This window comes from Sus scrofa, chromosome 13 (genome assembly GCF_054392235.1).
Source record: "Sus scrofa isolate SSC_HxYL_T2T_F1_AM1 chromosome 13, Sscrofa_HxYL_maternal_Yorkshire_Landrace_v2.0, whole genome shotgun sequence".
Taxonomy (NCBI): Eukaryota; Metazoa; Chordata; class Mammalia; order Artiodactyla; family Suidae; genus Sus; species Sus scrofa.
In genome coordinates, this window is record NC_139395.1 from 152,671,476 (window position 1) to 152,694,871 (window position 23,396).

Consider the following 23,396-nt stretch of genomic DNA (forward strand, 5'->3'; position numbering starts at 1 on the left):
TCAAGGAAATAGAGCAAAATGTTATCCAAATTATCTCTAGGTGTGGGATTGCTATTTTTACTTTTGTACTTCTTTGTTTTCTATAATGTACATGTATTACTTTCATATTCGGAAAAAAATTAAGTTGAGAGTTCAGCTGGAAGTAGAGGTGTGAATTAAGTTAACAAAGGAAAGGCACTGACCTGCCATGATGATCCTGCTCCCTCATCCCAGCCTGGAGCCACGACATGGATCACAGCTCGGTAGTCCAGGTCGTAGCCACTTGTCACAAATATGCTACCCACGTTCTCTTCTGCTTTTTGTGTTTTGGCCTTTAACTCTTTCTGGAGATTTGGACCAGCTTTCTTCAAAAGAACCCGAGACAGCGGTCCTCCTCCGAGCTGAAGAGTCCTAGGAACAGTGTTGACGAGGACATCGCCCTAAAGGAAAACAGCAACCATTTGTTGGAGATTACAAATACTAAATGCTGGAGAGGGTGTAGAGAAAAGGGAACCCTCCTACACTGTTGGTGGAATGTGAACTGGTGTAGCCACTACGGAGAACAGTATGGAGGTTTCTTAAAAAACTAAAAGTAGAATTACCATAGGATCCAGCAATCCCATTCCTGGGCATATAAATGGAAAAGACAAAAACTCTAATTCTAAAAGATACATGCACCCTGCTATTCACAGCAGCAGTATTTATAATAGCCAAGACATGGAAACAATCTAAATGTCCATCTATCAACAGATGAATGGCTAAAGAAGATGTGTATGTATGTGTATGTGTGTGTGTGTGTGTGTGTGTTTGTATGTATATATATGCATATACACACTGTATACACATACACACTATATACACACAAACACAATGAACATTACTCATCCATAAAAAGAAAGAAATAATGCTTTTTGCAGCAGTACGGATGGACCTAGAGATTATCATGTTAGATGAAGTAAGTCAGAGATAGACAAATATCACACAATATTAATTATGTGTGGAATATAATAAAAACTGACACAAATGAACTTACAACACAGAAATAGACTCATAGACATAGAATATGAGCTTATGGTTACCACAGGGAGAGGGATAAGTTAGGAGTTTGGAATTAACAGATACATACAACCACATATAAAATAGATGAACAATAAGATCTACTGTATAGTACAGGGAACCACATTCAATATCTTTTAAGAACATATAATGGAAAAGAATCTGAAAAAGAATAGTTACATACATATGTTTGTATAACTGAATCACTTTGCTATACACCTAAAACACAGCATTGCAAATCAACTATACTTCAATAAAAAAATAAATAATAAATAATTTAAAAATTTGTTAGAGACAGAGTCAATAATTATTGAGCACCTCTGACTCACTAAGCATTGTGGGGTAATGCATAAGATATGTCTTACTTATCATTCTGACTTGTCAGCCCTATGCTCAAGGGATTTACAATCTGTTGTTAGAGCTTAGACATCAGAAGGAGGTGGGCCCCAAAACTTAGAAATTAAGGAAATATAAATATATTACTCACTATTGTCAAGTCAACAGGTAATGAGTCAGAGTAGAGCTATGAAAATGAGTGAAACAGGAGTTCCCACCGTGGCTAAGAACCCAACATAGTTTCTGTGAGGGTGCAGGTTTGATCCTTAGCTTTGTTCAGTGGGTTAAGGATCTGGCATTGCCACAAGCTGTGGCATAGGTCATAGATGCGGTTTGGATCTGGTGTTGCTGTGACTGTGGCATTGGCCTGCAGCTGCAGCTCTGATTCAGCCCCTAGCCCAGGAACTTCCATATGCTGCAGATGCAGCCCTAGAAAGAAAAAACAAGAAATGCAGGTAATAGAGAAATAAAAGGTGGACTTTCACATCCTTGCTTGGGGTTAACTTGGATCTCTCCACACTTGGAGAATAGAGTGCTTGGTAAGTATAGCTCAGCATTTAGTATAGATCTAAATTGATTAAGATCAAATTTAGATGATCTTAATCTTTGACTTCAAATCACAGAACCAGTTAACTGACTGCCATTATTCTTTGGTGGCTTTACTCAATAGCACCACTTACCGAGAAATGTAAAACATCCGCCCTTACCAACAGGAGTTTCAGACCTTCTTCGGTTTGGATTGAGGTTAGAACATCTGTGTCTGAATGAATATCTTCCCAGCTGTCTTGTTTCCTTGCCTGAAGAAAACAGTAAAAACCATTACCAGCCAGCATCATCTGAAAATTTTCCTCATAGGTGTCCAAATAGAAAATAACTGTTAGATTTCCCAGATTTCTCTAAGTCATCCCTAAGATTCAAAAGCAATAATTTATTAACCACAAGATTTGAGTATTAGTTATATTAATCCCCCAAACGCCAGTGAACTTTTGTACTTATTCCCCCTAAGAATCCCAGGCTGTATTGTCACTCAATATCCCCTGGCTCTTACTGTTCAAGGGCACCTTGATTGTATTTCCGACTGTACTTCTGGCCCAAGGATTTGCTGTATGGCCAAAGCCTGCTCTTCTTGCCAGTGCAGCAGAGAGAAAGTGCAGGTAAATTAATCTGCCCTCCTATCCCCTCAAGCCTTTACCCAGTGCTTCACTGGAGTTGGTGCAAAACTACCCCAGCAACTTTGCCTCCCAAAGAAGACCCACTCCGAATGTCCCCAGTGGGATTAATGGTAACTCATTTGATAACCCATCCTATCAGTGTCATTTACTTCCCTATTAAAATCACATGGAATTGAATCCTATCTCAGATCCTTTCTCAGATCTTTTCTGGAGAATCCAAACTAAGACACAGCCCTCAGTCCCCCACAATAATGCATTTGTAGTTTGACTATTAATCAGTCATAGAATTTTAGAATTTAAAAGTCATCAAGGATCATCCAATATAGAAACTTCATTCTCCAGAAAAGGAAACCAGCATGTGAAGAGATGAAACCACTTGCTCTAAGACAAACTATGAGCCAATGAAGGACATAGTACTTGAGTCTGCTCCTCATGGGATCTAGGAAGAGGAGCCCACCTACCTGATGGTGTTCTCATACCTATAACCAGTAAAACCATGGCATTGCCCCCCCCAATACACACACCTTGCCCCCCCCCTTGTGACAGACATTAACTGGTATCAGCTCTCTTTTCCCATCAACCAGATATCGCCTCAGAATCTTTCCCAACACAGAGTTCCAGACAACTATCGTTTGATCAGAAGTAACCAATGAAATGAAACATATTTTCCATGCCTGATCTAACTCAAAAAGGATATGAATTTTCTTTGTTTAAAACAGTCTTAGAGAGGTTTCCACACTCTATTTTTTGTGACAAACAGAAAACTGTAGAAGTATTAGGAATGGGCTTCTTGAACAATCCCTTTCACTTGCTCGGAAATTCCATTCCTCTCTTTATACTCTCCTGCATGCAGTCAAGTATGTTCCCTGAAAACGTTACCAATGACCTCCTGCCCCCAAATTCCTTTCATATACATTCTTTCAAGCACTGATGTAAAGACAAGAAAACCTTCCAGAAGAACCAGTCACTTTCTGTCATTTTTTTTTCTTTCATGTTTTGATTGGTGTCTTTAATTGCGTTACAATTTTTTTAATATTCTCCAAACAACCTATGATTATGACCATCTCCTTGAACATTTCAGAGTCAATCAACACTCTCATCATCTTCCTCACTGCTTTTTATGTCCTTCCACACTGCTGGCTTTGCATTCAATTCAGTGACATGATGTCGGAGAATTGTTTAGAAAGATCTTCTTCCCAGGTCTTGATGACCTTGACTTTTGTTCCTCTTTGAGTGAGTTAGGTGGCCGCAGACCTGAGTGTCACCTCCATCCCCTTACAGTTGACATGGGGCCATGTTACCTCATCATGGCACCTCCCCCTCTTATAATTTATCATTTCATCAGGTGATGCTTTCTCTGAAAGATCTTCCACATGAGAGGATTCAGGGCCATCAGGAAGGTGGCTGGCAACTTTATCAGGGGCTTCTCCTTTCCGTATGAGGCTATGCCAAAGACACATAATATGGAAACGCAAAGACAGGCCATTTGTTGAAGACAAGCTTTTTGGCCAAGTAAGTGTCCACCCCTAAAAATAAAAAATAAAGATAGACACCATTCAGAAAAAAAATCTTTGGCACAAAAGAAATCCTGAAGAGTTCTCTTGTGATGCAGTGGGTTAAGGATCTGGCATTCATCACTGCAGCAGTCTGAGTCACTGCTGTGGCACAGGTTCGATCCGTGGCCTGGGAACTTCCACATCCCATGGGTGTGGCCAAAAAGAAAAAAGAATCCTAATACTAATGAGACTCTGAAATACAGTGTATCTACCTAAAATGGTACCACTGTCACTCTGTTCAATGAAAGATATGACATACATGAATCCTCACCTAATGGGATAGACTATTCCAGTCATGTTTAATTTAGAGAAAATTTTGTAAAATTAATCTGATTTTCCCATTGATATGCATTATACTATTGAAGAGGTTAATTTTTTTCCTGAAAAAAAACCCTGGCCCTTAGAGATTCAATAAATATAAATAATAATGCATGAGCAATTCAAAACAACCTATTAGAAGTAAACCCAATGTCATTTTTTAAAGGAATAGTTAAGTCACTGAGCCACCAGGGAGCTCCTTTTCTTGAGGGGGAGTCTTTTACTTTCTGCTAAATTTTTCTGTAAACCTAAAACTGCTTTAACAATGAAGTCCATTCAGGAGTTCATGCTGTAGCTCAGTGGATTAAGAATCAAATGCACCAGACTGAGATGCTGTGGAGGTGCAGGTTCCATCCCCAGCCAGGGGCAGTGTGTTAAGGATTCCAAGTTGTGGCAGCTGCATGGCCTCATGGGCCACAGCTGTGGCTCAGATTCAATCCCTGGCCTGAGAACTTCCATATGCCCCAGGTGAGGTCATTAAAAATAAAAATAAAAATAAAATAAAGTCCATACATTTTAAAAAGGCAATAATGAGATGTGGGGCTATAACAATAGAAACCTAGTAATGAGAATGTGTTTGATGACTAATAATCCCAGGCCACAGAGATGAAAACAGACAATGCTTGGAGTATTGTGCTTAGCTCAAGGTGTCAAACTTTGCAAAGGGAGTATGAAAACTAGATATGGTCAAGAAAGAGGGAAACAGATGCTGTGAAAGGATGAAAAACCATGTCATATGAGGATACATAAAAGGAACTGGGAGTATTTAACTTGCAGAAATAGAAATAATGAGTGAATTGGGGTGCAGGGAGTAGGGCATAATAGTTGTCAAACATTTAAAGGACTGTTGTATGGCTGGAGTGTGCCTGTGTGTGTTTTCCCATACATTTTTATTTACAGAACTATATTGAGGCTGGATTTAGTGCATAGGCTGATATATGGTTAGATAGGGACAAGGTTGATCCTGGTATAAGTACTCTTTAACCATAAATCTCCTATAGCTGTGGCATGGCCCCAGAGCTCCCCGCACCCTGAAGCCACTGTGGCGAGCGTGACCGTACCTGATGGCGATGGGGCTGAGTGGCCACACTGGGAAGCGTCATCCTCGCCACACCTGCCCTGCTCCTAGGCGCATGTGCCACTACGTTCCCAGCAGTGCTGGTGGCCAGCGAAATGCAGCGTGATCAGGCACACGTGGCTGGGCACCAAGGCACTTAGTTTTCTGGAGCAGGAGTAGCAGCGACCTGATGCTGCTGCTGCTGCTGCTGCTGCCTCCCCTCTGCTCCCCTCCCCCAGCGCTGCGCTAAGCCTATGAGAACCTCACGGCTACGGTGCTGCGTGCTGCCTGGCTGGACCGACACGTGGCCTTCGAGTTCCTGCTAAAGGCTGACGATGATTGGTTCAAGTGGATGGAAGCGCTGCCGGGGAGCTGAGCTTCCTGCGAACCCCTCGCATTGCCTCTACTGGGGCTTCTTGTCAGGCTGTGGCCGTGTCAGGCTTATGGGCCACTAGCGCGAGGTCACCTGGCAGCTCTCTGACTATTACTTACTGGGCCGTGGCTACGTGCTCTTGGCTACTGGGTATATTAACTGGCGCATCAGCCGCCATACTTGGGTTCCTGGCACAGCGAGTGCAGAGGGAGCATGACCTGCGCTTAGACATCGAATACAAGTCCAGGGTCTGCAGCAACAAGTATCTGGGGACCCACAAGCAGAGCCTAGAGGACATGCTGGAGAAGCAGCAGATGTTGGTGTGCGAGGGACGCCTGTGCAAGCAGGAGATACAGACACGCCTGTCCTGTATCTATGCCTGGTGGATGCCGCCCTCTCAGAGCTGCCGGAGGAAGGTAGGCATTCCTTGACCGCTGTCCGGAGCACCCAGGATGGCAGTCTTCCAGCGTGGCGGCTTATCTGTTCTGCCACACATGGTGGTGCCAGGGGCCGGGGCGGGGGGGTGGGGGGGTGGGGTGGGCACTATGCCTGGCTAAGCTGACAGCTTCTAGCTAGTTGTTAGCTCGCGGCCAGCCCTCGAAAGTACCTGGTTTACCGGGTGCTCCTGGGCCCTCGGGGAGATGCCAAGCAGCAGTGGACAACTCCTAAGCGCCCCAGCTCCCATCTGCATTTAGGTATTCACCTCAGTGGCCATACATGGTGGCCTAATTGATAGCATCTTGTTCTGGGTCTGGAGACCCCCTAGGGCAGGCGGTAGCCAGCATCATGTCCAGGTAGAAATGTCTAACTCTGGATTTTGGCATTTGCCTGAATGGGGAGACACCTGTCTGTGGGAGTGCCAGCAGGCAGCTCCATGGGGCCCATCCTCTCACTGTCCCCTCCCAGACTAGGGCCAAGGAGCCAGAAGATGGAGCTGACCTGAAAGAAAAATTCCTGACTCCTTCAGGGGTGGCGACCATGTTATGTCCTGCTCTGCACTGAAAGCTGTGACCACTGTTAACTGACCCAAGGCCCTGGCACTTCAAGACTCATCTTGTGTGGCAACCCAGTGGCTTTTATCGAAATTATTGTTGCTTTATTTAGTTAGGTCATCTCCTCTTGTGTCTCCTATTGGTACCACTTGTCACATGTATGTCTAGGATTTAACTTTGTTTTATGAATCAACTTTCATGGTATTTTGGTCAGTCTGTTGCTCTGAAGTGAATTTGTGATACATGTAATTCAGCACTTGCCTGCAATGTATTTATAAATTTTGTAAATTTGGGAGTTCCCATCGTGGCGCAGTGGTTAACGAATCCGACTGGGAACCATGAGGTTGCGGGTTCGGTCCCTGCCCTTGCTCAGTGGGTTAACGATCCAGCGTTGCCGTGAGCTGTGGTGTAAGCTGCAGATGCGGCTCGGATCCCACGTTGCTGTGGCTCTGGCATAGGCTGGCAGCTACAGCTCCAATTCAACCCCTGGCCTGGGAACCTCCACATGCCGCAGGAGCGGCCCAAGAAATAGCAAAAAGACAAAAAAAAGAAAATTTTGTAAATTTGCAATGATAAGTGCTTAAGTTGGGATTGTGTGTGTCTCCATGTATTCAAACTATTTAAGAGAAGACTTTTCTATCAGAACTTAGAGAGAAAAAAAAAAATCTCCTACAGAGATAGTTCTATTTTGTCTGGGTAAAAACCGCTTTTACTGGAGTTCACTTTGTGGCTCAGCGGGTTAAGAACTCGACATAATATCCATGAGGATGCGGCCTCAATCAGTGGTTTAAGAATCCAGTGTTGTTATGGCTGTGGCTTAGGGCTGCAGCTGCAGCTCTGATTCGACCCCTGCCTGGGAACTTCTATATGCTGCAGGAGCTGCTGTTTCATCTAGAAGTGGGAAATATCAATCTGGCGATCTTTAAAGGGTACCATGAGATGGTATTGTTAAATCAGCAAGGGGTCTTTTGGTTTTTGTTGAGATAAAAACCTGTATTAACTGAATATCCACAGGCTTTTTGAGGTTCCTTGGAATCTTGACAATTGCATGTAGTTTTTGTAGCTCCTTCATTATCTTTCACTCTCCATTTTTTTTTATTCTTCCTTCTTAAAAATTGAGGTATAGTTGATATATAATATTGGTTTTAGATATATGACATAATGACTCAATATTTGTATATATTGTAAAATGATCACCACAAATCTAGATAACATCTGTCACCATACATAGTTACAAAATTTTTTTCTTGTAATGCAAACATAGAATGCTTCAAGAATTGGCATGTCTTCCTTGCACAGGAGCTATGCTAATCTTCTCTGTAGGGTTGCAACTTTAGTACAAGCATTGTTGAAGCAGGCATTGCCAAGGGTTTATTTTTACAATACAAAAAGAAGATCAGGCAGTAGTAGGTAGAATTATAGTAAAACATATTTGGGCTTTAAACAACTGTAATAAAAAACAACAATAACAATACATACTTGGGCTTTATATAATGCTAATTTTTTAAAAAAAATTATTAGGGAGTTCCCATCATGGCACAGCAGAAACGAATCTGACTAGGAACCATGAGGTTGCGGGTTTGATCCCTGGCCTTGTTCAGTGTGTTAGGGATCCAGCGTTGCCCTGAGCTGTGGTGTAGGTCAGAGACAGGCTCGGATCCCGAGTTGCTATGGCTGTGGCATAGGCCAGTGGCTACAGCTCGGATTAGACCCCTAGCCTGAGAACCTCCTTATGCTATGGGTGCAGCCCTAAAAAAAAGACAAAAAAGAAATTATTAGAACTGTCCTAAGGTGAAATGGGCCAACTTGGAAGACAGTGAGTTCCCAGACAAACAGAGATGGGCTATCACTTAGTGATATGATTTTATTTCTAAGGTAATTGTTTTGCTTTTGGGGGAGGGGGGTGAAGAGAAAAAAATTCAGTTATTTTTTAATTGAATTAACCTGCCTATTTTCAAATACATTTTATCCAGTAAGTAAATTATTGCAGTATTCTTATGTCAGAGGTGACAACAATATCAAGATGAAGGACACTGACCCATTTAAGCATCATTTAATAATGGCACTTTATCCGTGTATCTTCTGAGCCATAGTTATCTAAAACAATATTTATATCTATTGTTTTTTATCAAATTAGTAACTTGTGTTTTCCATTTTTCCTAATTTGATGATTGTAATAGCTTTTTATTGACACCTGTTATGTCAGATATTTTACAAATATTATCCCATTTAATCTTTATAAGGACCCTGTGATACAGATTTGTATCCCCACTTTTAATGAGAAAGCAGAATCAGAAAGTAACTTTGCCATTGCTGTCCAGCTATTTAAATTCTAGAGGAATATAAATATATACCTTTCGGATTCTAAAGGCTAGTGGTGCTCTAGCATTTCTATTTAGAAGGTTGCAGTGTAACCATCTGGCTAGAAGTAGGGGGAAATGAAGGGAGCTTGTCCTGAAGCTGTATATTTCTGGAGGGTGTAAGTAAGATGGTGTAAGTAAGGTGCTGCCTAATGACTCCTACCTCCTATCTGTCATGCCTTCACATAGTATCTTTTCATATCATGTCAGGGTTGGTCTATGTGACCAACAGACTATGGCAGATGTGATACTATGTCACTTTTGAGGCTGAGTTGCAGAAGGTACTGTAGTACTTTTCCCCATCTGCCCGTCCCCCTCCCCCATAACTCTCTGTGGGAAGCCAGCTAGTGTGTCATGACTTCAAGTCCTTGGGAGAGGCCCTCAAAGCAGGGAACTGAGGTCTCTGGCAGCAGCCATGTGAGTGAGCTTAGAGCTGACTCTCCAGTCCTTGCCAAGCCTTCAGATGACTGCAGCCCCAACCCAACATCTTGATAGCAACCTTATGGGTGATCCTGAGCCAGAATCACCCAGCTAAGCTGCTCTCAGATTCCTGAGATAATAAACACTTGTTATGTAAGGCCACTATGTTTGGGGCTAATTTGGTATGCAGCAGTACAAAACTAATCATGCCAAATAAATTTGGTATTTATTTAGATGTATTGCCTAAAATACAAACTTCTTTGGGATATAAATCTTTCATGAGAGTGCAACTGCCTTTAAAATGTTTCATGCAGTTTCCCCAGTTCCTAATGTGCTCTTTGGTAAGAGATTGGATTTGAACTACAACTTGAAGGTAGAGTGAACAGAATTCCCTAAAGGACTAGATATGGGAAGGAGAGAAAGAGGAATCAAGGTGACACCCTTTTTTGGGCCTAAGTAACGAGGAGGATGGAGTCAATATCAACTAAGATGGGAAAACCTATGGATGATGCAGGTAGGTGGGGTGAGGTGAGATGATGAGGAGTTTCATTTTGGAATGTTATGTTTGTGTCATATGTTTTTAGACAATCAGGTAAGGAAGTCTGCCAGGCAGTGAGAATAGTAGGCATTGGAGTTCATGAGAGAATCTTGACTGGTCCTATAATTGAGAGTTGAGGGTGCAAAAACAGTATTAAAAGCCATTAGGTCTCCAGAGTACTGCATGTAGACAAAGAGGAGAAAAGAACTGAGTCACCTCATTAAGGAAAATGAGGAAAGAAGAATGAGAATGAACAGCGAGTGGCGCGTGGTAGGAAAAAAACTAGTGTGGTGTCCTAGCAGTAAGCGAAGAAAGTGCATCTAGGAGGAGGGAGCCTTCGTTGGGTCAAATGCTGCCAAGATCAAGCAAAATGAGGACTGAAAAGTGGCTGTTGAATTCAGCAACCATGAGATCATTAGTGACCTTGACAAGAGCTCTTTTGGTGGAGGGGTAGGGGTAAAGCCTGCCTGGAACGGATTTAAGAAAAATGTGAGGAGAGGAACTGAGAGTGAGTAATGACAAACTCGATTGAGAAATTCTGCTGCCAGGGGAAGAAAAGAAACAGTAACTACAGGGAAACTGGGGTCAAAGATAGTTTTGTTGTTGTAGCAAAAAAAAAAAAAAAGAAAAAAAAAACAAACCCCACCCTCCCAATTCTTTAGCTCTCCATAGAGACCTGTTCAAAGCTTTGAGTTAATTCATAGCATCTTGCCGTAAGAATATGGTGGTTTTGATGGATTTCCTAATCACTTGTGTGGCCTCTAATCTGCCTTCATGCTCTAAGTGATTAATAATAACTGTAACAATCAAGAAAGAAGACAAATTAATTACCTTTGTAGTCAGAAAACTCAACCAGGGCTGAATTCTCCTCTGGGAAATACTGGACACGGGTAACTCCTTCTCCTCCATTTTGGGGATTTTCAAAGACTATTGTTACATAATTATTATCAACATCAGGTGGTAGATTTTCAGCTCTAGTGGTTCCTGATGGTTACTGAAATCTTGGGAAAATCTGACGTTGCCAGATTCTGTGGTAGCTGTTACAAACATTAACAAGCATCTTGACATCTGCAAATAAATATCAGTTTATTGGCACTGACATTTCATTTAAAATCAGAAGAAAACAGATTTTTTAATGTAATTTGATTTAGAGGCTACAACTAACAATTAAAATTTAGATGCTAAATTTCTCTGTAAAGTTAGAAGTGTCACCTTCAGCCCATCCCATATGGCCTGCTGTGAATGCACAGCTATGTTTAACAGTGACCTCCATCTGAGACCATTTTGATCAGTTTACCTCTCCAGATGAAATCAAGTATGTGTAGCTGCTCTGTAAGCTGGTAATAGAAACAAGGATTATAAAACAATATTGTTTACTAAAACTAACTTCTCCCTGTTCGCCCTACTAACTTTACCATATCTTAATCTCTATTTGGACATGTCATGTTCATAAAAATGAAGCCCTATAACTATTAAAACTCACTGGAAATTGAAGGACATATACAGTGATGAAGAAGATACACTTAGAAGTCAGAATGTCTAAATCGGAATTCTGATGCAAAATATTTACTAGCTAGGAGTTCCAGTCGTGGCGCAATGGAAACGAATCCGACTAGGAACCATGAGGTTGTGGCTTCGATCCCTGGCCTCGATCAGTGGGTTAAGGATCTGGCATTGCCGTGAGCTGTGGTGTAGGTCACAGACATGGTTTGGATCCTAGGTTGCTGTGGCTGTGGTGTAGGCCAGCGGCTACAGCTCTGATTTGACCCCTAGCCTGGGAGCCTCCATATGTCATGGGTGTGGCCCTAAAAAGACCAAAACAAAACAAAACAAAACAAAATATTTACTAGCTCTGGGGCTGTGAGCAAGTCGTTTAATCCTCTTAGAGCAGATTTCTTCATCTGTAAAGTGAGGATAATAATAGTACCTATCTCACAGAGCTATATGTTATGAGATAAAGTAAGTAAAAACTTAGCACAGTACTTGGCATAGAGCACATGATAAATATTAGTTATTTGTACTAGAAGTAATAAATTCATATTCTTTCACAAGTCTCTTACTGGGAGATAGGAAGGCACACCTTTTTTTTTAAGTGGATAAAATTAGTCTGTTTTATTTTTTATTTAAAAAAAAGAAGCGAGTACTACTTATTGTAATAGTAAATAATTTCTGATGTAAGCTTATTAAACCATGAATTTTCCCTTTGGCTAAGCTAATGACCACTATTAGGGATGCTACTCTATTTTTTAATTTTTTTGAAGCATAGTTGATTTACAGTATTGTTAGTTTCTGTGAACAAAGTGATTCAGTCGTGTGTGTGTGTGTGTGTATAAATAAATATATTTATTTTCCTTTTCAAATTCTTTTCTGTTATGGTTTATCACCTGATATTGAGTATAGTTCCCTGTATACAGTAGGACCTTGTTGTTTATCCATTTTATATATAGTAATTTGGCTCTGATAATCCCAAATTCCCAATCCTTCCCTCTCCCACCTCCACCCTTGGCAAGCACAAGTCTTTTCAGAAAAAGCACAACTTTTAAAGGAACCACTGTGGAGGGAGTTCCCTTCGTGGCTCAGTGGTTAACTAACCTGACAGGGACCCATGAGGATGCAGGTTCAATCCCTGGTCTCGCTCAGTGGGTTAAGGATCCTGTGTTGCCGTGAGCTGTGGTGTAGGTTGCAGACACAACTCGGATCCCGAGTTGCTGTGGCTGTGGCGTAGGCCAGCAGCTGTAGCTCTGATTCGACCCTTAGCCTGCCTGGAAACTACCATATGCCACGAGTGTGCCCCTAAAAAGAACCATTGTGGGATTCCTAGAATCTCAAAGTAGGATAAAATCACAATTTGCAAATGAAGCGTTAAAAGTTATTGTCTGTCTTACCAATATTTTTGAGAAAGATGACAGCAACTTTAATGCTGGATATCACTTCCACCCTGAAGTCATCATTGGCATCTGACAGGGCACTAATTAACTTCGCAAGCAAGGAGTTGATGTCCATGAATACCCTCAGGCAGTGTCTTGTATATTATAAAATGCAACCAAAGGGGAGCTTGTGAAGAGTCTTTTGAAAACATGTCTGTTTCTTCTACTTCCGTTTCATTCATTTTATCCACTCCTCTGAAAACTATTACTTTTGTACCGAGAACTTCCAACTTAGCAACTTTTAAGGAGACAGAAACACTGAAGATGTTAGTTTTTATATCTGATTTGAGATTTGAACGTCTTCAGCCTTTATATTACTTTCTGATGTTTTAAGTACTTTGGAAGAAAACAGATTTCATTCACTGCCTTATTTTTTAAAAAAGAGAATGGTAACTCTTTGGCTCAATGATTACATACAGTTAAACATTATACTTTGTAAAGTCAGATTTACTCACCAAATCACAGGGAAGACAAGTAACAAACATGACAGTAAATGATGGTGCCTGTTCACTGATATAAATTAATAGAGCTACAACTTATTGAAAAGAAGTTTCTTCTACCACATAATGAAAGGGTAATCTACAGAGAGAACCGAAATACAAAACTTCTGCATATTCATGAAGAAGATTGGGTATGGGGGCAATATTTACAGGGAGAATAGAGACTCTTACTTCCATTTTTCATTGTTTTTAACCCTTAAAGGAGAAATAAAGGAATTTTTCCCTTAGCATGATAAAGAAGCTTATTCTGAACTCAGAAGCCAGTAGTAGTCATAGTTAAGAAACATGATACTCTCCATAGAAGTAGTAAAAAATAAAAGGAAACAAAAATCAAATGTGTTCTGTTACCACTTCTACTCAGTATATTATTTGGAAATCTTCCTGATCGCCAAAATAAAATGGGGAAAAGAAATGAGGATAAATGTGAAAAGAAAAGCCCCAAACAGCCATTCTCTATGGATAATAGAACCACATATTGTGAAGATTTAAAAATCAGTAACACCATCAAGAAAGTGAATAGAAAACCCAGAGAATGGGAGAAAATATGTGCCAGTCACATATAGCTGATAAGGGACTTGTATCGAGAATGTATAAAGACCTTTTACAACTCAGCTATTAAAAAAAAATCCAATTTAAAAATAGGCAAAGAATTAAATTGACATTTCTCCAGAAAAGATATTCACATGGCCAATAAGGGGGAAAAAAAGGATGCTCAATGTTATTAGTCACTAAGAAAATGCAAAACCACGATGAGATGCCACTTCATACCTACTAACTAGGATAACTAAGAACAACAATAACAAAAAGACAATAATAAGTGTTGTCCAGGATGTGAAGAAATTGGAACCCTCATACATTGCTGGTGAGGTATTAAGTGATACAACCACTTAGCAAAAGTTTTGCAGTTCCTCAAAAAAGTAGAGGTACCATATGACCCAGAAATGTCACTCCCAGGCAGGTATATACCTGAAAGACATGAAACATAGATCCACACAAAAACTTTTACACATATGCTAAAGACAAAGCGTGTCCTCCAAGTTTCATGTTAAAACCCTAATCTTCAATGTGATGCTCTTTGGAGGTAGAGTCAAATGGGAGATAATTAAGGTTAGATGAAATATTGAGGGTAGAGTCCCTATGATGGAATTAGTGCCTTATAAAGAAATGATGACATGATGAGAAAAGCTTTGCTCCCTCTCTCCACACCAGGTGAGAAAATGGCAAGAAGGGATCATCTGCCAAAAAAAAAAAAAAAAAAAAAAAAAAAATTCCCTCACCAAGAACCCAATCATGCTGGCATCTTGACCTCACATTTCCAGCCTCCAGAACTATTAGAAATTAATGTTTGCTGTTTAAGCCACTCTGTCTATGGTATTTGTTATAGCAGCCCAAACTGACTGAGACAGTAAATATTCACAGCAACATTCTTCTCAGTAGTCAAAAATTAAAACAACCCAAATGTCCATCATTAATGAACGGGTAAATAAAATGTGCTATATCATGCAGTGGAGTACTGTTTGGCAATAAACAGTAACGAAGTTCTGATACATTCTGCAACATGAATGAACCTTGGAAACGTGCTTAGTGAAGGAAATCAGACTCAAAAGTCCACATATTGTATGATTCCATTTATATGAAATGTCTGGAATACATAAATTCACGAGGAAAATGTATTAGTGATTACCAGGGTCTGTGGGGAGTGACTGCAAATGCATAATGAGTTTCTTTTGGGTGGACAAATATTTCTAGAAATAGTTGGTAGTGAGCACTAAATATACTGAAAACCACTGAACTGTACACTTTAAAGAGTGAATTTTATGGCACGTAAATTATATCTCAATATAGCTATTACCAAAAAAAAAATCTGTAAACAAATTCTTAGAGAATATGGTAGATAAGGCTACATGAGACTTTATTAAGAAAATTGCTAAATTTTAATGGCAAAAATAAAGTCTCAATAGATACTCTCTTTTCTTGCATAAATAAACCACAAATGATATTAGTCAAATTAAATTATAGATATAATAATTTGTGTGTGTGTGTGTGTGTGTCTTTTTAAGGCTGCACCTGTGGCATATGGAAGTTCCAGGCTAGGGGTCAAATTGGAGCTGCAGCCGCCGGCCTACACCACAGCCACAACCACACCAGATCCGAGCCATGTCTGCAACCTACACCACAGCTCACTGCAACGCTGGATCCTTAACCCACTGAGCCAGACCAGGGTTCAAACCTGCATCCTCAAGGATACTAGTCAGGTTTGTTACCACTGAGCCACAATGGAAACTCCTAAAATCTTTTAATTCAAGCCCAATTAAGATACCAACATAATAAAGTATAAAATTTGATAAAGTGAAAGCAAAATGTATTTAAAAAATAAAATAATACCAAAGAAAATGATAAGGGACTTGGCATGCTACATCTAAAATGCACCTGTCAGATTTCCCATCGTGGCCCAGCAGAAACAAATCTGACTAGTAACAGGTTCAATCCCTGGCCTTGCTCAATGGACTAAGGATCTGGCGTTGCCATGAGCTGTGGTGTAGGGTGCAGACTCAGCTTGTGTGGCTGTGGAGTAGGCCAGCGGCTACAGCTCCAATTAGAGGCCTGTGAACCTCCATATGCTGTGTGTGCGGCCCTAAAAAGACTAAATAAATAAATAAATAAATAAATAAAATGCACCTTTATACAGATTAGAAGAAAGTATTTGCAAAAGACATATCTGATAAAGGTTGTTATCCAGAATATAAAAATAACTCTTAAAATTCAACAGTAAGAACACAAACAACCTGATTTAAAAATGGCAAAAGACCTCAACAAACACTTCACCGGAGAAGACATATAAATGGCAAAATAAGCGTATGAAAAGACGCTCACCATTGTATGTCATTAGAGAGTTTCAAATGAAAACAACAATGAGATATGACTCCACACCTATTAGAATGGTGAAAATCTAGAACACTGACAACACCAGATGCTGGCAAGGAGGTGGTGGAACAAGAAATCTCATTCATTTGTAGTAGGAATAAAAATGGTAAGTCACTTTGGAAGATAGTTTCTTATAAAACTAAAGGTGGTTTCTTATAAAACTAAACATACTCTTCCCATACAATCCAGCAATCACACTCCTTGAAGTTAAAAATTTATGTCCACGCAAAAACTTGCACATGGATGTTTACAGCAGGTTTGTTCATAATTATCAAACCTTGGAAGCAATTAAGGTGTTCGACAATAGGTGAATGGGTAAACATGACAATGGCATATTATTCAGTGCTTAAAAGAAATGAGCTATCAAGCCATGAAAAGACCTGGAGGAATCTTAAATGTATGCTACTCTTTGAAATTAGCCAATCTGAAAAGGCTAGAGTATGAGTCCAGTTATATAACATTCTGGAAAAGGAAAAACTATGAGGCAATGAAAAAAAATCATGTTGCCAGGGATCAGAAGAAAGGGAAGGATGAACATCAGAGGATTTTTAGAGCAGTGAAACTAGTCTGTGTAATACTATAATAGTAGATACAGATACATGTCACTAAGCATTTGTCAACACCAAGAGTGAACTCTAAGATAAACCATGGACTCTGAGTGACAATAATGTTTCTTTGTAGATTCATCAGTTGTAACAAAAATACCACCAGAATGCTGGATGATGACAGTGGGAGAGGTTGTGCTGTGGGAACAGGTGGTATATGGGAACTTACTGCATCCTCAACTCAGTTTTGCTGTGGGTCTAAAACTGCTCCAAAAAAGAGAGTCTAGGGAGTTCCCGTCATGGCGTAGCAGTAACAATCCTGACTAGCATCCAGGAGGACATGGGTTCAAACCCTGGCCTCACTCAGTGGTTAAGGACCCGGCATTGCTGTGAGCTGTGATATAGGTCACAGCTGCGATTCCAATCCAGCGTTGCTGTGGTTATGGCATAGGCTGCTAGCTACAACTCCTATCTGACCCCTGGGAACTTCCATATACCTCGGGTGCAGCCCTAAAAAGACCAAAAAATAAAAATAAATAAATAAAGTCTATTTTTTAAATGAACTTTTAAGTAGTAATTATAAAACTAAATAGTTCTAAATTAAGAATACACAATTTGACAAGTACAATAGAAATTCCAGAAATAAGTCTTAATCTAACAAAAAGCTTAACCTATTAAATATTAATAAGAGAGTAGAGAGATTAATCATAATTTAATAAATATTGTAAGAGGATTTGTTCTCATCATGAAGAAAAATACATGTCAATTCATATCTCATAATCAACAACTAGTCACAATAGTATTAATCCCTGATGGGTTGAAAATGTTAACTTTATTATTATTTTATTTTTTATTTTTTATTTTTTGTCTTTTTGCCTTTCCTAGGGCCACTCCCACAACATATGGAGATTCCCAGGCTAGGGGTCTAATTGGAGCTGCAGCCGCCCGCCTACACCACAGCCATAGCAACTCGAGATCTGAGCCCCTTGTGCAATCTACACCACAGCTCACGGCAGCACTGGATCCTTAACTCACTGAGCAAGGCCAGGGATGAAACTTGCAACCTCATGGTTCCTAGTCAGTTTCGTTAACCACTGAGCCACAACAGGAACTCCGAAAATGTTAAGCTTACAGACTCTAAAATTAGCAGAATAAATGCTCTATATTTTTTTAACTAATTGTGTAAAGTAAAAAAAAAAAAAAAAAAAAATTTCAACTAATGAAACAAAAGAGATCTACAGATAGCAATTTAAATGGACACATAAAATCCTAAAACAATAACAAAAAATAGAAAGATATCTACAACATAGAACATACTCAAAAAATGCAGATCAATATATTAACACAGTGGAGCATCAGGCTCTCTCTCCTCAGCCAGGGCAGTAAATTGTCTATTTCCAGAAATGGAACAGGAAATGTCAGGTCTTTGCTCCCATGTGAAAAATCAACATATTCTTCCATCATATGATTAATGAATTCATATAATTAAACTTTAGATGGAGCTTTAGAAATATCAGTGTTGGAGTTCCCGCTGTGGTACCTGTTCACACTAGCTACAGTGAAAAGACTTATAAATCTTATGGTATAGGGTAAAATATTCAGAAGCCTTTTGTCTCAGTGGTGGAAAAATTAGCTGTAGATTAAAGGCTACTCTCCTCCCTCCTAACAAAGCTTAAAAGTAAGACTCAAAGAGATCAGATTGTTTCAAATTAACTCTGACCCAGGTAAAAAGCTCAAAAAAATTAAAGTACAAGAATATCCAGAACTCAACAAAGCAAAATTTACACTTGACATTTCAATCAAAAATTACCAGGCATGCAAAGAACCAGCAATATATGAGGCATAATATGGAGAAAAAATAAATTAATTGAAGCTAACCTAGTATTTATGACATATATATGACACAACTGACAGAATTAGTAGACAAAGATATGAAACAGTTATTATAACAATACTCCATACCTTTAAGAAGTAGAGGAAAACAGGAGTGTATTTAGCCGAGATAATATAAAAAAGAACCAAATCAAAATCTAGAGAGGAAAAAATATAACATTTGAGGTTAAAAATACACTGAATGTCGAAAAGATGCATGCAAGTTCATAGTGACACTATTTAGAATTGCCAAGATAAAGATGCAACCTAATTGTCCATCAACAGATGAATGGATAAAGAAGATGTAGTGTGTGTGTGTGTGTGTGTGTGTGTGTATTGTATAGAATATTACATATAGTAGAATATATAGAGAATATTATATATATGGTAGAATTCTACTCACCCACAAAAAAAAAGAATGAAGTTTTGCTATTTGCAGCAACATGGATGAACATAGAGACTATTATACTAAGTGAAATAAATCAGACAGAGAAAGACAAGTACAGTATGTATCATTTATATGTTGAATCTAAAAAAGAAAACAAACTTGTTATTATAAAAAAAAAAAAGAAACAGACTCACAGATACAAAGAATAAACCAGTGGTTACTAGCAGGGAGAGGGGATTAAGAGGTACAAAAACTACTATGTATAAAATAAACAAGTTAATGATTCAGCGTTGCCGTGAGCTTGGTGTAGGTTGCAGATGCTGCTCAGATCCTGTGTTGCTGTGGCTGTGACATGGGCTGGCAGCTACAGCTCCGATTTGACCCCCTTGCCTGGGAATCTCCATATGCTGTGGGTGCAGCCCTAGAAAGACTAAAAAATAAACAAGCAGGAAGGATATATTGTACAACATGAGGAATATAACCAATATCTTATAATAACTATAAATGAAATATAACCTTTAAAAATTGTGAATCATTATGCTGTACACTTGTAATTTATGTAACATTATACATCAACCACACCTCAATTAAAAATTTTCCTTCTCAAAAAAATAAAATGCAAAAAAATACACTGAATGGAATGAACAGGATAATTTTATACTGCAGAAAGAAAAGATTAGTGAACTTTAGGACACAGCAACATAACTACACAAAATGAAAGACAGAGAAAAAAGTTAGAAAATAATAAGTAGAGAATTTGTGAGCTGTGGGACAACTTCAAGTAGACAAATATACATTGGTGAAAGAGTGAGAGAAGAGGGCAGAAGAAAATACTTGAAGAAGTAATGGCCAACACCTTTTTAAAACTTGAAAACTATAAACTCATGGATCCAAGATGCACAATGAACTCTAAATACAATAAAGATGGGAAAAAAAAACTATTTATAGTGCCCCATAGACTGGAAAATAACTATATCAAAGAGGCTCACCCATGGGAGTGAGAGTTCTAAGCCCCACCTCAGGTTCCCATGCCTGAGGATCTGGCATTGGGAAGAGGAGCTCCCAGAGAATTTGGTGTCAAGGGCCAGCGGGGCTCGTGCACAGGAGCTCCACTGGACTGGGGGGAAATGGAGACTCCATTCTTTAAAGGCACACCCAGGCTTTCATGCACACTGGGTCCCAGGGCAAAGCAGAGACTCCATAGGAATCTGGGTCACACCTGCCTGGGTTTCTTGGAGGATCTCCTGGGAAAACAGATGGTGACTGTGGCTCATTGTGGGGAAGGTCATTGGAAGCAAAGGTCTTGGGGATAATCATCAGTGTGAACTCCTCTAGAGATGGCCATTTTGGAAAAATCTGACTCTACGCATCAGGGCTGAGAAGCCCCAGGCCAAACAACAAACCAAATGGGAACATAGCCCTACTCATCAGCAAACAGGCTGCCTAAAGACTGCCCCCTTCAGGCACATGGCTGCCTCTAATCACACCCAGAGACAAAGCCCCACCCACCAGAGGGATAAGCATCAGCTCCACCTACCAGTGGGCAGGCACCAGTCCCTCCCATCTGGAAGCCTACAGCAAACCCCTGTACCAACTTTAGCCACAAGGAGGACAGACATCAGAAGCAAGAGAGGCTAAAGCCCTGTTGTTTGCAAAAAGGAGAACATACCAAAAATCTATACAAAATGAAAAGGCAGATAAAATTATGACTCAGATACAGGAACAAGAAAAAAACAAAACAACAGAAAAACAACTAAGTGATCTGGAGATTACCAACCTCCATGAAAAAGACTTTAGACAAATGATAGTAAAGATGATTCAAGATCTTGGAAATAAATTGGAGGCAAAGATTGATAAGTTACAAGGAACACTGAGAAAAGAAATAGAAGATTTAAGGACTAAGCAAGCAGAGATGCAAAATACAATAACTGAAATAAAAAATTCACTACAAGCAACTGACAACAGAATATAGGAGGCAGAAGAACAGATAAGTGAGGTGGAAGACAGACTAGTAGAAATCATTGACATGGAACAGAAAAGAAAAAAGATTGAAAAGAAATGAAGATAGTCTAAGAGAACTCTGGGGTAATGTTAAACACACCAACATCTGTATTATAGTGGTGCCAGAGGAATGAAAGAGAGAAAGGGCCAGAGAAAACATTTGAGAAATAATAGCTGAAAACTTCCCTAACATGGGAAAGGAATCACTCACTCAAATCCAGGAAGCACACAATGAGTACCATGTAAAATAAGCCCAAGGAGGAAGACCCTGAGACATAAATTAATCAAACCAAAATTAAAGACAAAGAGAAAATACTGAAAGCAGCTAGGGAAAAGAAACAGCATAACATTCAAGTGAACCCTGATAAGGTTATCTGCAGATATTTCAGCAGAAACTCTGCAGGCCAGAAGGGAGTGGCACAATATACTTAAAGTGATGAAAGGAAAAAAAAACCAACCAAGATTACTCTGCCCAGCAAGGCTCACATTCAGATTTGAAGGAGAAATCAAAAGCTTTACAGACAAGCAAAAGCTGAGAATTCAACACCACTAACCAGCTTTACAACAAATATTATAGGAACTTCTTGAGGTGAAAAAGAAAAGCCCACAACTAGAAACAAAAATATTACAAATGACAAGGCTCACCAGTAAAGGCATATATATAGTAAAAGTAGGAAATCATCTACATACAAATATGCTACCAAAATCAGAAGTCATGAGAAGAGGAGGGTACAAATGCAGGATACTGGAGATACACTTGCAATTAAGAGACCAACAACTTAAAACAATCGTGTATATATATAGACTCCTATATCAAAACTTGCTCGGGGAGTTAAGGATCTGGCATTGCTGTGAGTTGAGGTGTAGGTCACAGACATGGCAGGGGTCCTGCATGGTGAGGTGGAAGGCTGTGGTGTAGGCTTACAGCTACAACTCTGATTTGACCCCCTAGCCTGGGAACTTCCATATGCCTCAGGTCCAGCCCTAAAAGGCAAAAAAAAAAAAAAAAAAAAAAAGAAAAAAAAAAAGGCTCAAAGAAGTATATTTGTACAGCTGTGTTCATTACAGCGTTATTCACAATAGCCAAAAGTTGGAAGCAACCTAAGTGTCCATTGATTGAATAAACAAAGCGTGGTATATATTTACAATAAAATACTATTCAGCCTTGAAAAGGAAAAAAAAATTCTGACTTATGCTACAGCATGGACGAACCTTTAAAATATTAAGCTAAGTGAAATAAGCCTTCCTAAAAGACAAATAGTGTTTTAATTTTGCAAGATGAAAAGTTCGGGTTATTGGCTGCACAACAATTTGAAGGTACTTTAAAAAAAAAATCTAGTATTTGATAAATAAAGCTGGTATCCCGAGTTACTGAAAAAGTGATAATCTTTTTAAGTAAATGGTGTTAGGATTTAAGTACCAGAGGTAAAAATGTGAATACCCACATTTTTCTTTGGAAAAACAAGATTTCTCAAATCATACACACGAAAAAACTTCAAATGGATCAGAGATGTAAATGTAAAAAGTAAAATATTACAAATAGAAAAAAGCATGGATTACTATAACCTGGTATAGAGGAAAGTTTTTTAAATATGAATAAAACTCCAGACACAACAAAATGAAAGACTGGTAAATTTTACTACATAAAAACAAAAATGTGGAGCTCCCTTCACGGCTCAGCAAAAACAAATCTAATATTCACTAGAATGCAGGTTTGCATCCCTGGCCTTCCTCAATGGGTTAAGGATCCAGTGTCACTGTGGTGTAGGTCACAGATGCAGCTTGGACCTGGCCTTGCTATGGCTGTGGCATAGGCCAGTGGCTACAGCTCCAATTCAGCCCCTAGCCTGGAAACCTCAATAGGCTGTAGGTGCAGCCCTAAAAAGACAAAAAAGAAAAAAAAAAAAAAAAAAGAAGAAAAAAGTCTCAATACACCAAACTCAAAAAACAGACCACAAAAGGAGAAGATATTCATAAGGTATATCACAATAGAGGATTAATATCCCTAATTTACAAGGAACGTCTAAAATTTAAGGGGAAAGAAACCAAAAATTCTTTGGAAGAGAACACCTGCACTCTCT

The 23,396-nt window shown here is 39.4% G+C and overlaps 1 protein-coding gene, 1 non-coding gene and 1 pseudogene across 2 annotated transcripts in view; 1 reads left to right on the plus strand and 2 right to left on the minus strand.

Annotated features, from left to right (window-relative positions):
• PARP15 (poly(ADP-ribose) polymerase family member 15) overlaps positions 1-23,396 on the minus strand; it is a 48,972-nt gene that overhangs the window by 25,224 nt on the left and 352 nt on the right. The window contains exons 2-3 of the mRNA XM_084991013.1: positions 2,052-2,168; positions 183-419 (exon numbers count right to left, since the gene is read on the minus strand). Of these exons, the coding sequence (XP_084847139.1) occupies positions 183-419; positions 2,052-2,168 (354 nt within the window). The remainder of the gene's footprint in view (positions 1-182; positions 420-2,051; positions 2,169-23,396) is intronic.
• On the plus strand, positions 5,665-6,278 carry LOC110256543 (beta-1,3-galactosyltransferase 6-like; annotated as a pseudogene).
• Positions 8,094-8,203, minus strand: LOC146397701 (U6 spliceosomal RNA). Its single transcript, XR_014825340.1, has one exon. It is a non-coding gene; the product is annotated as a U6 spliceosomal RNA (small nuclear RNA).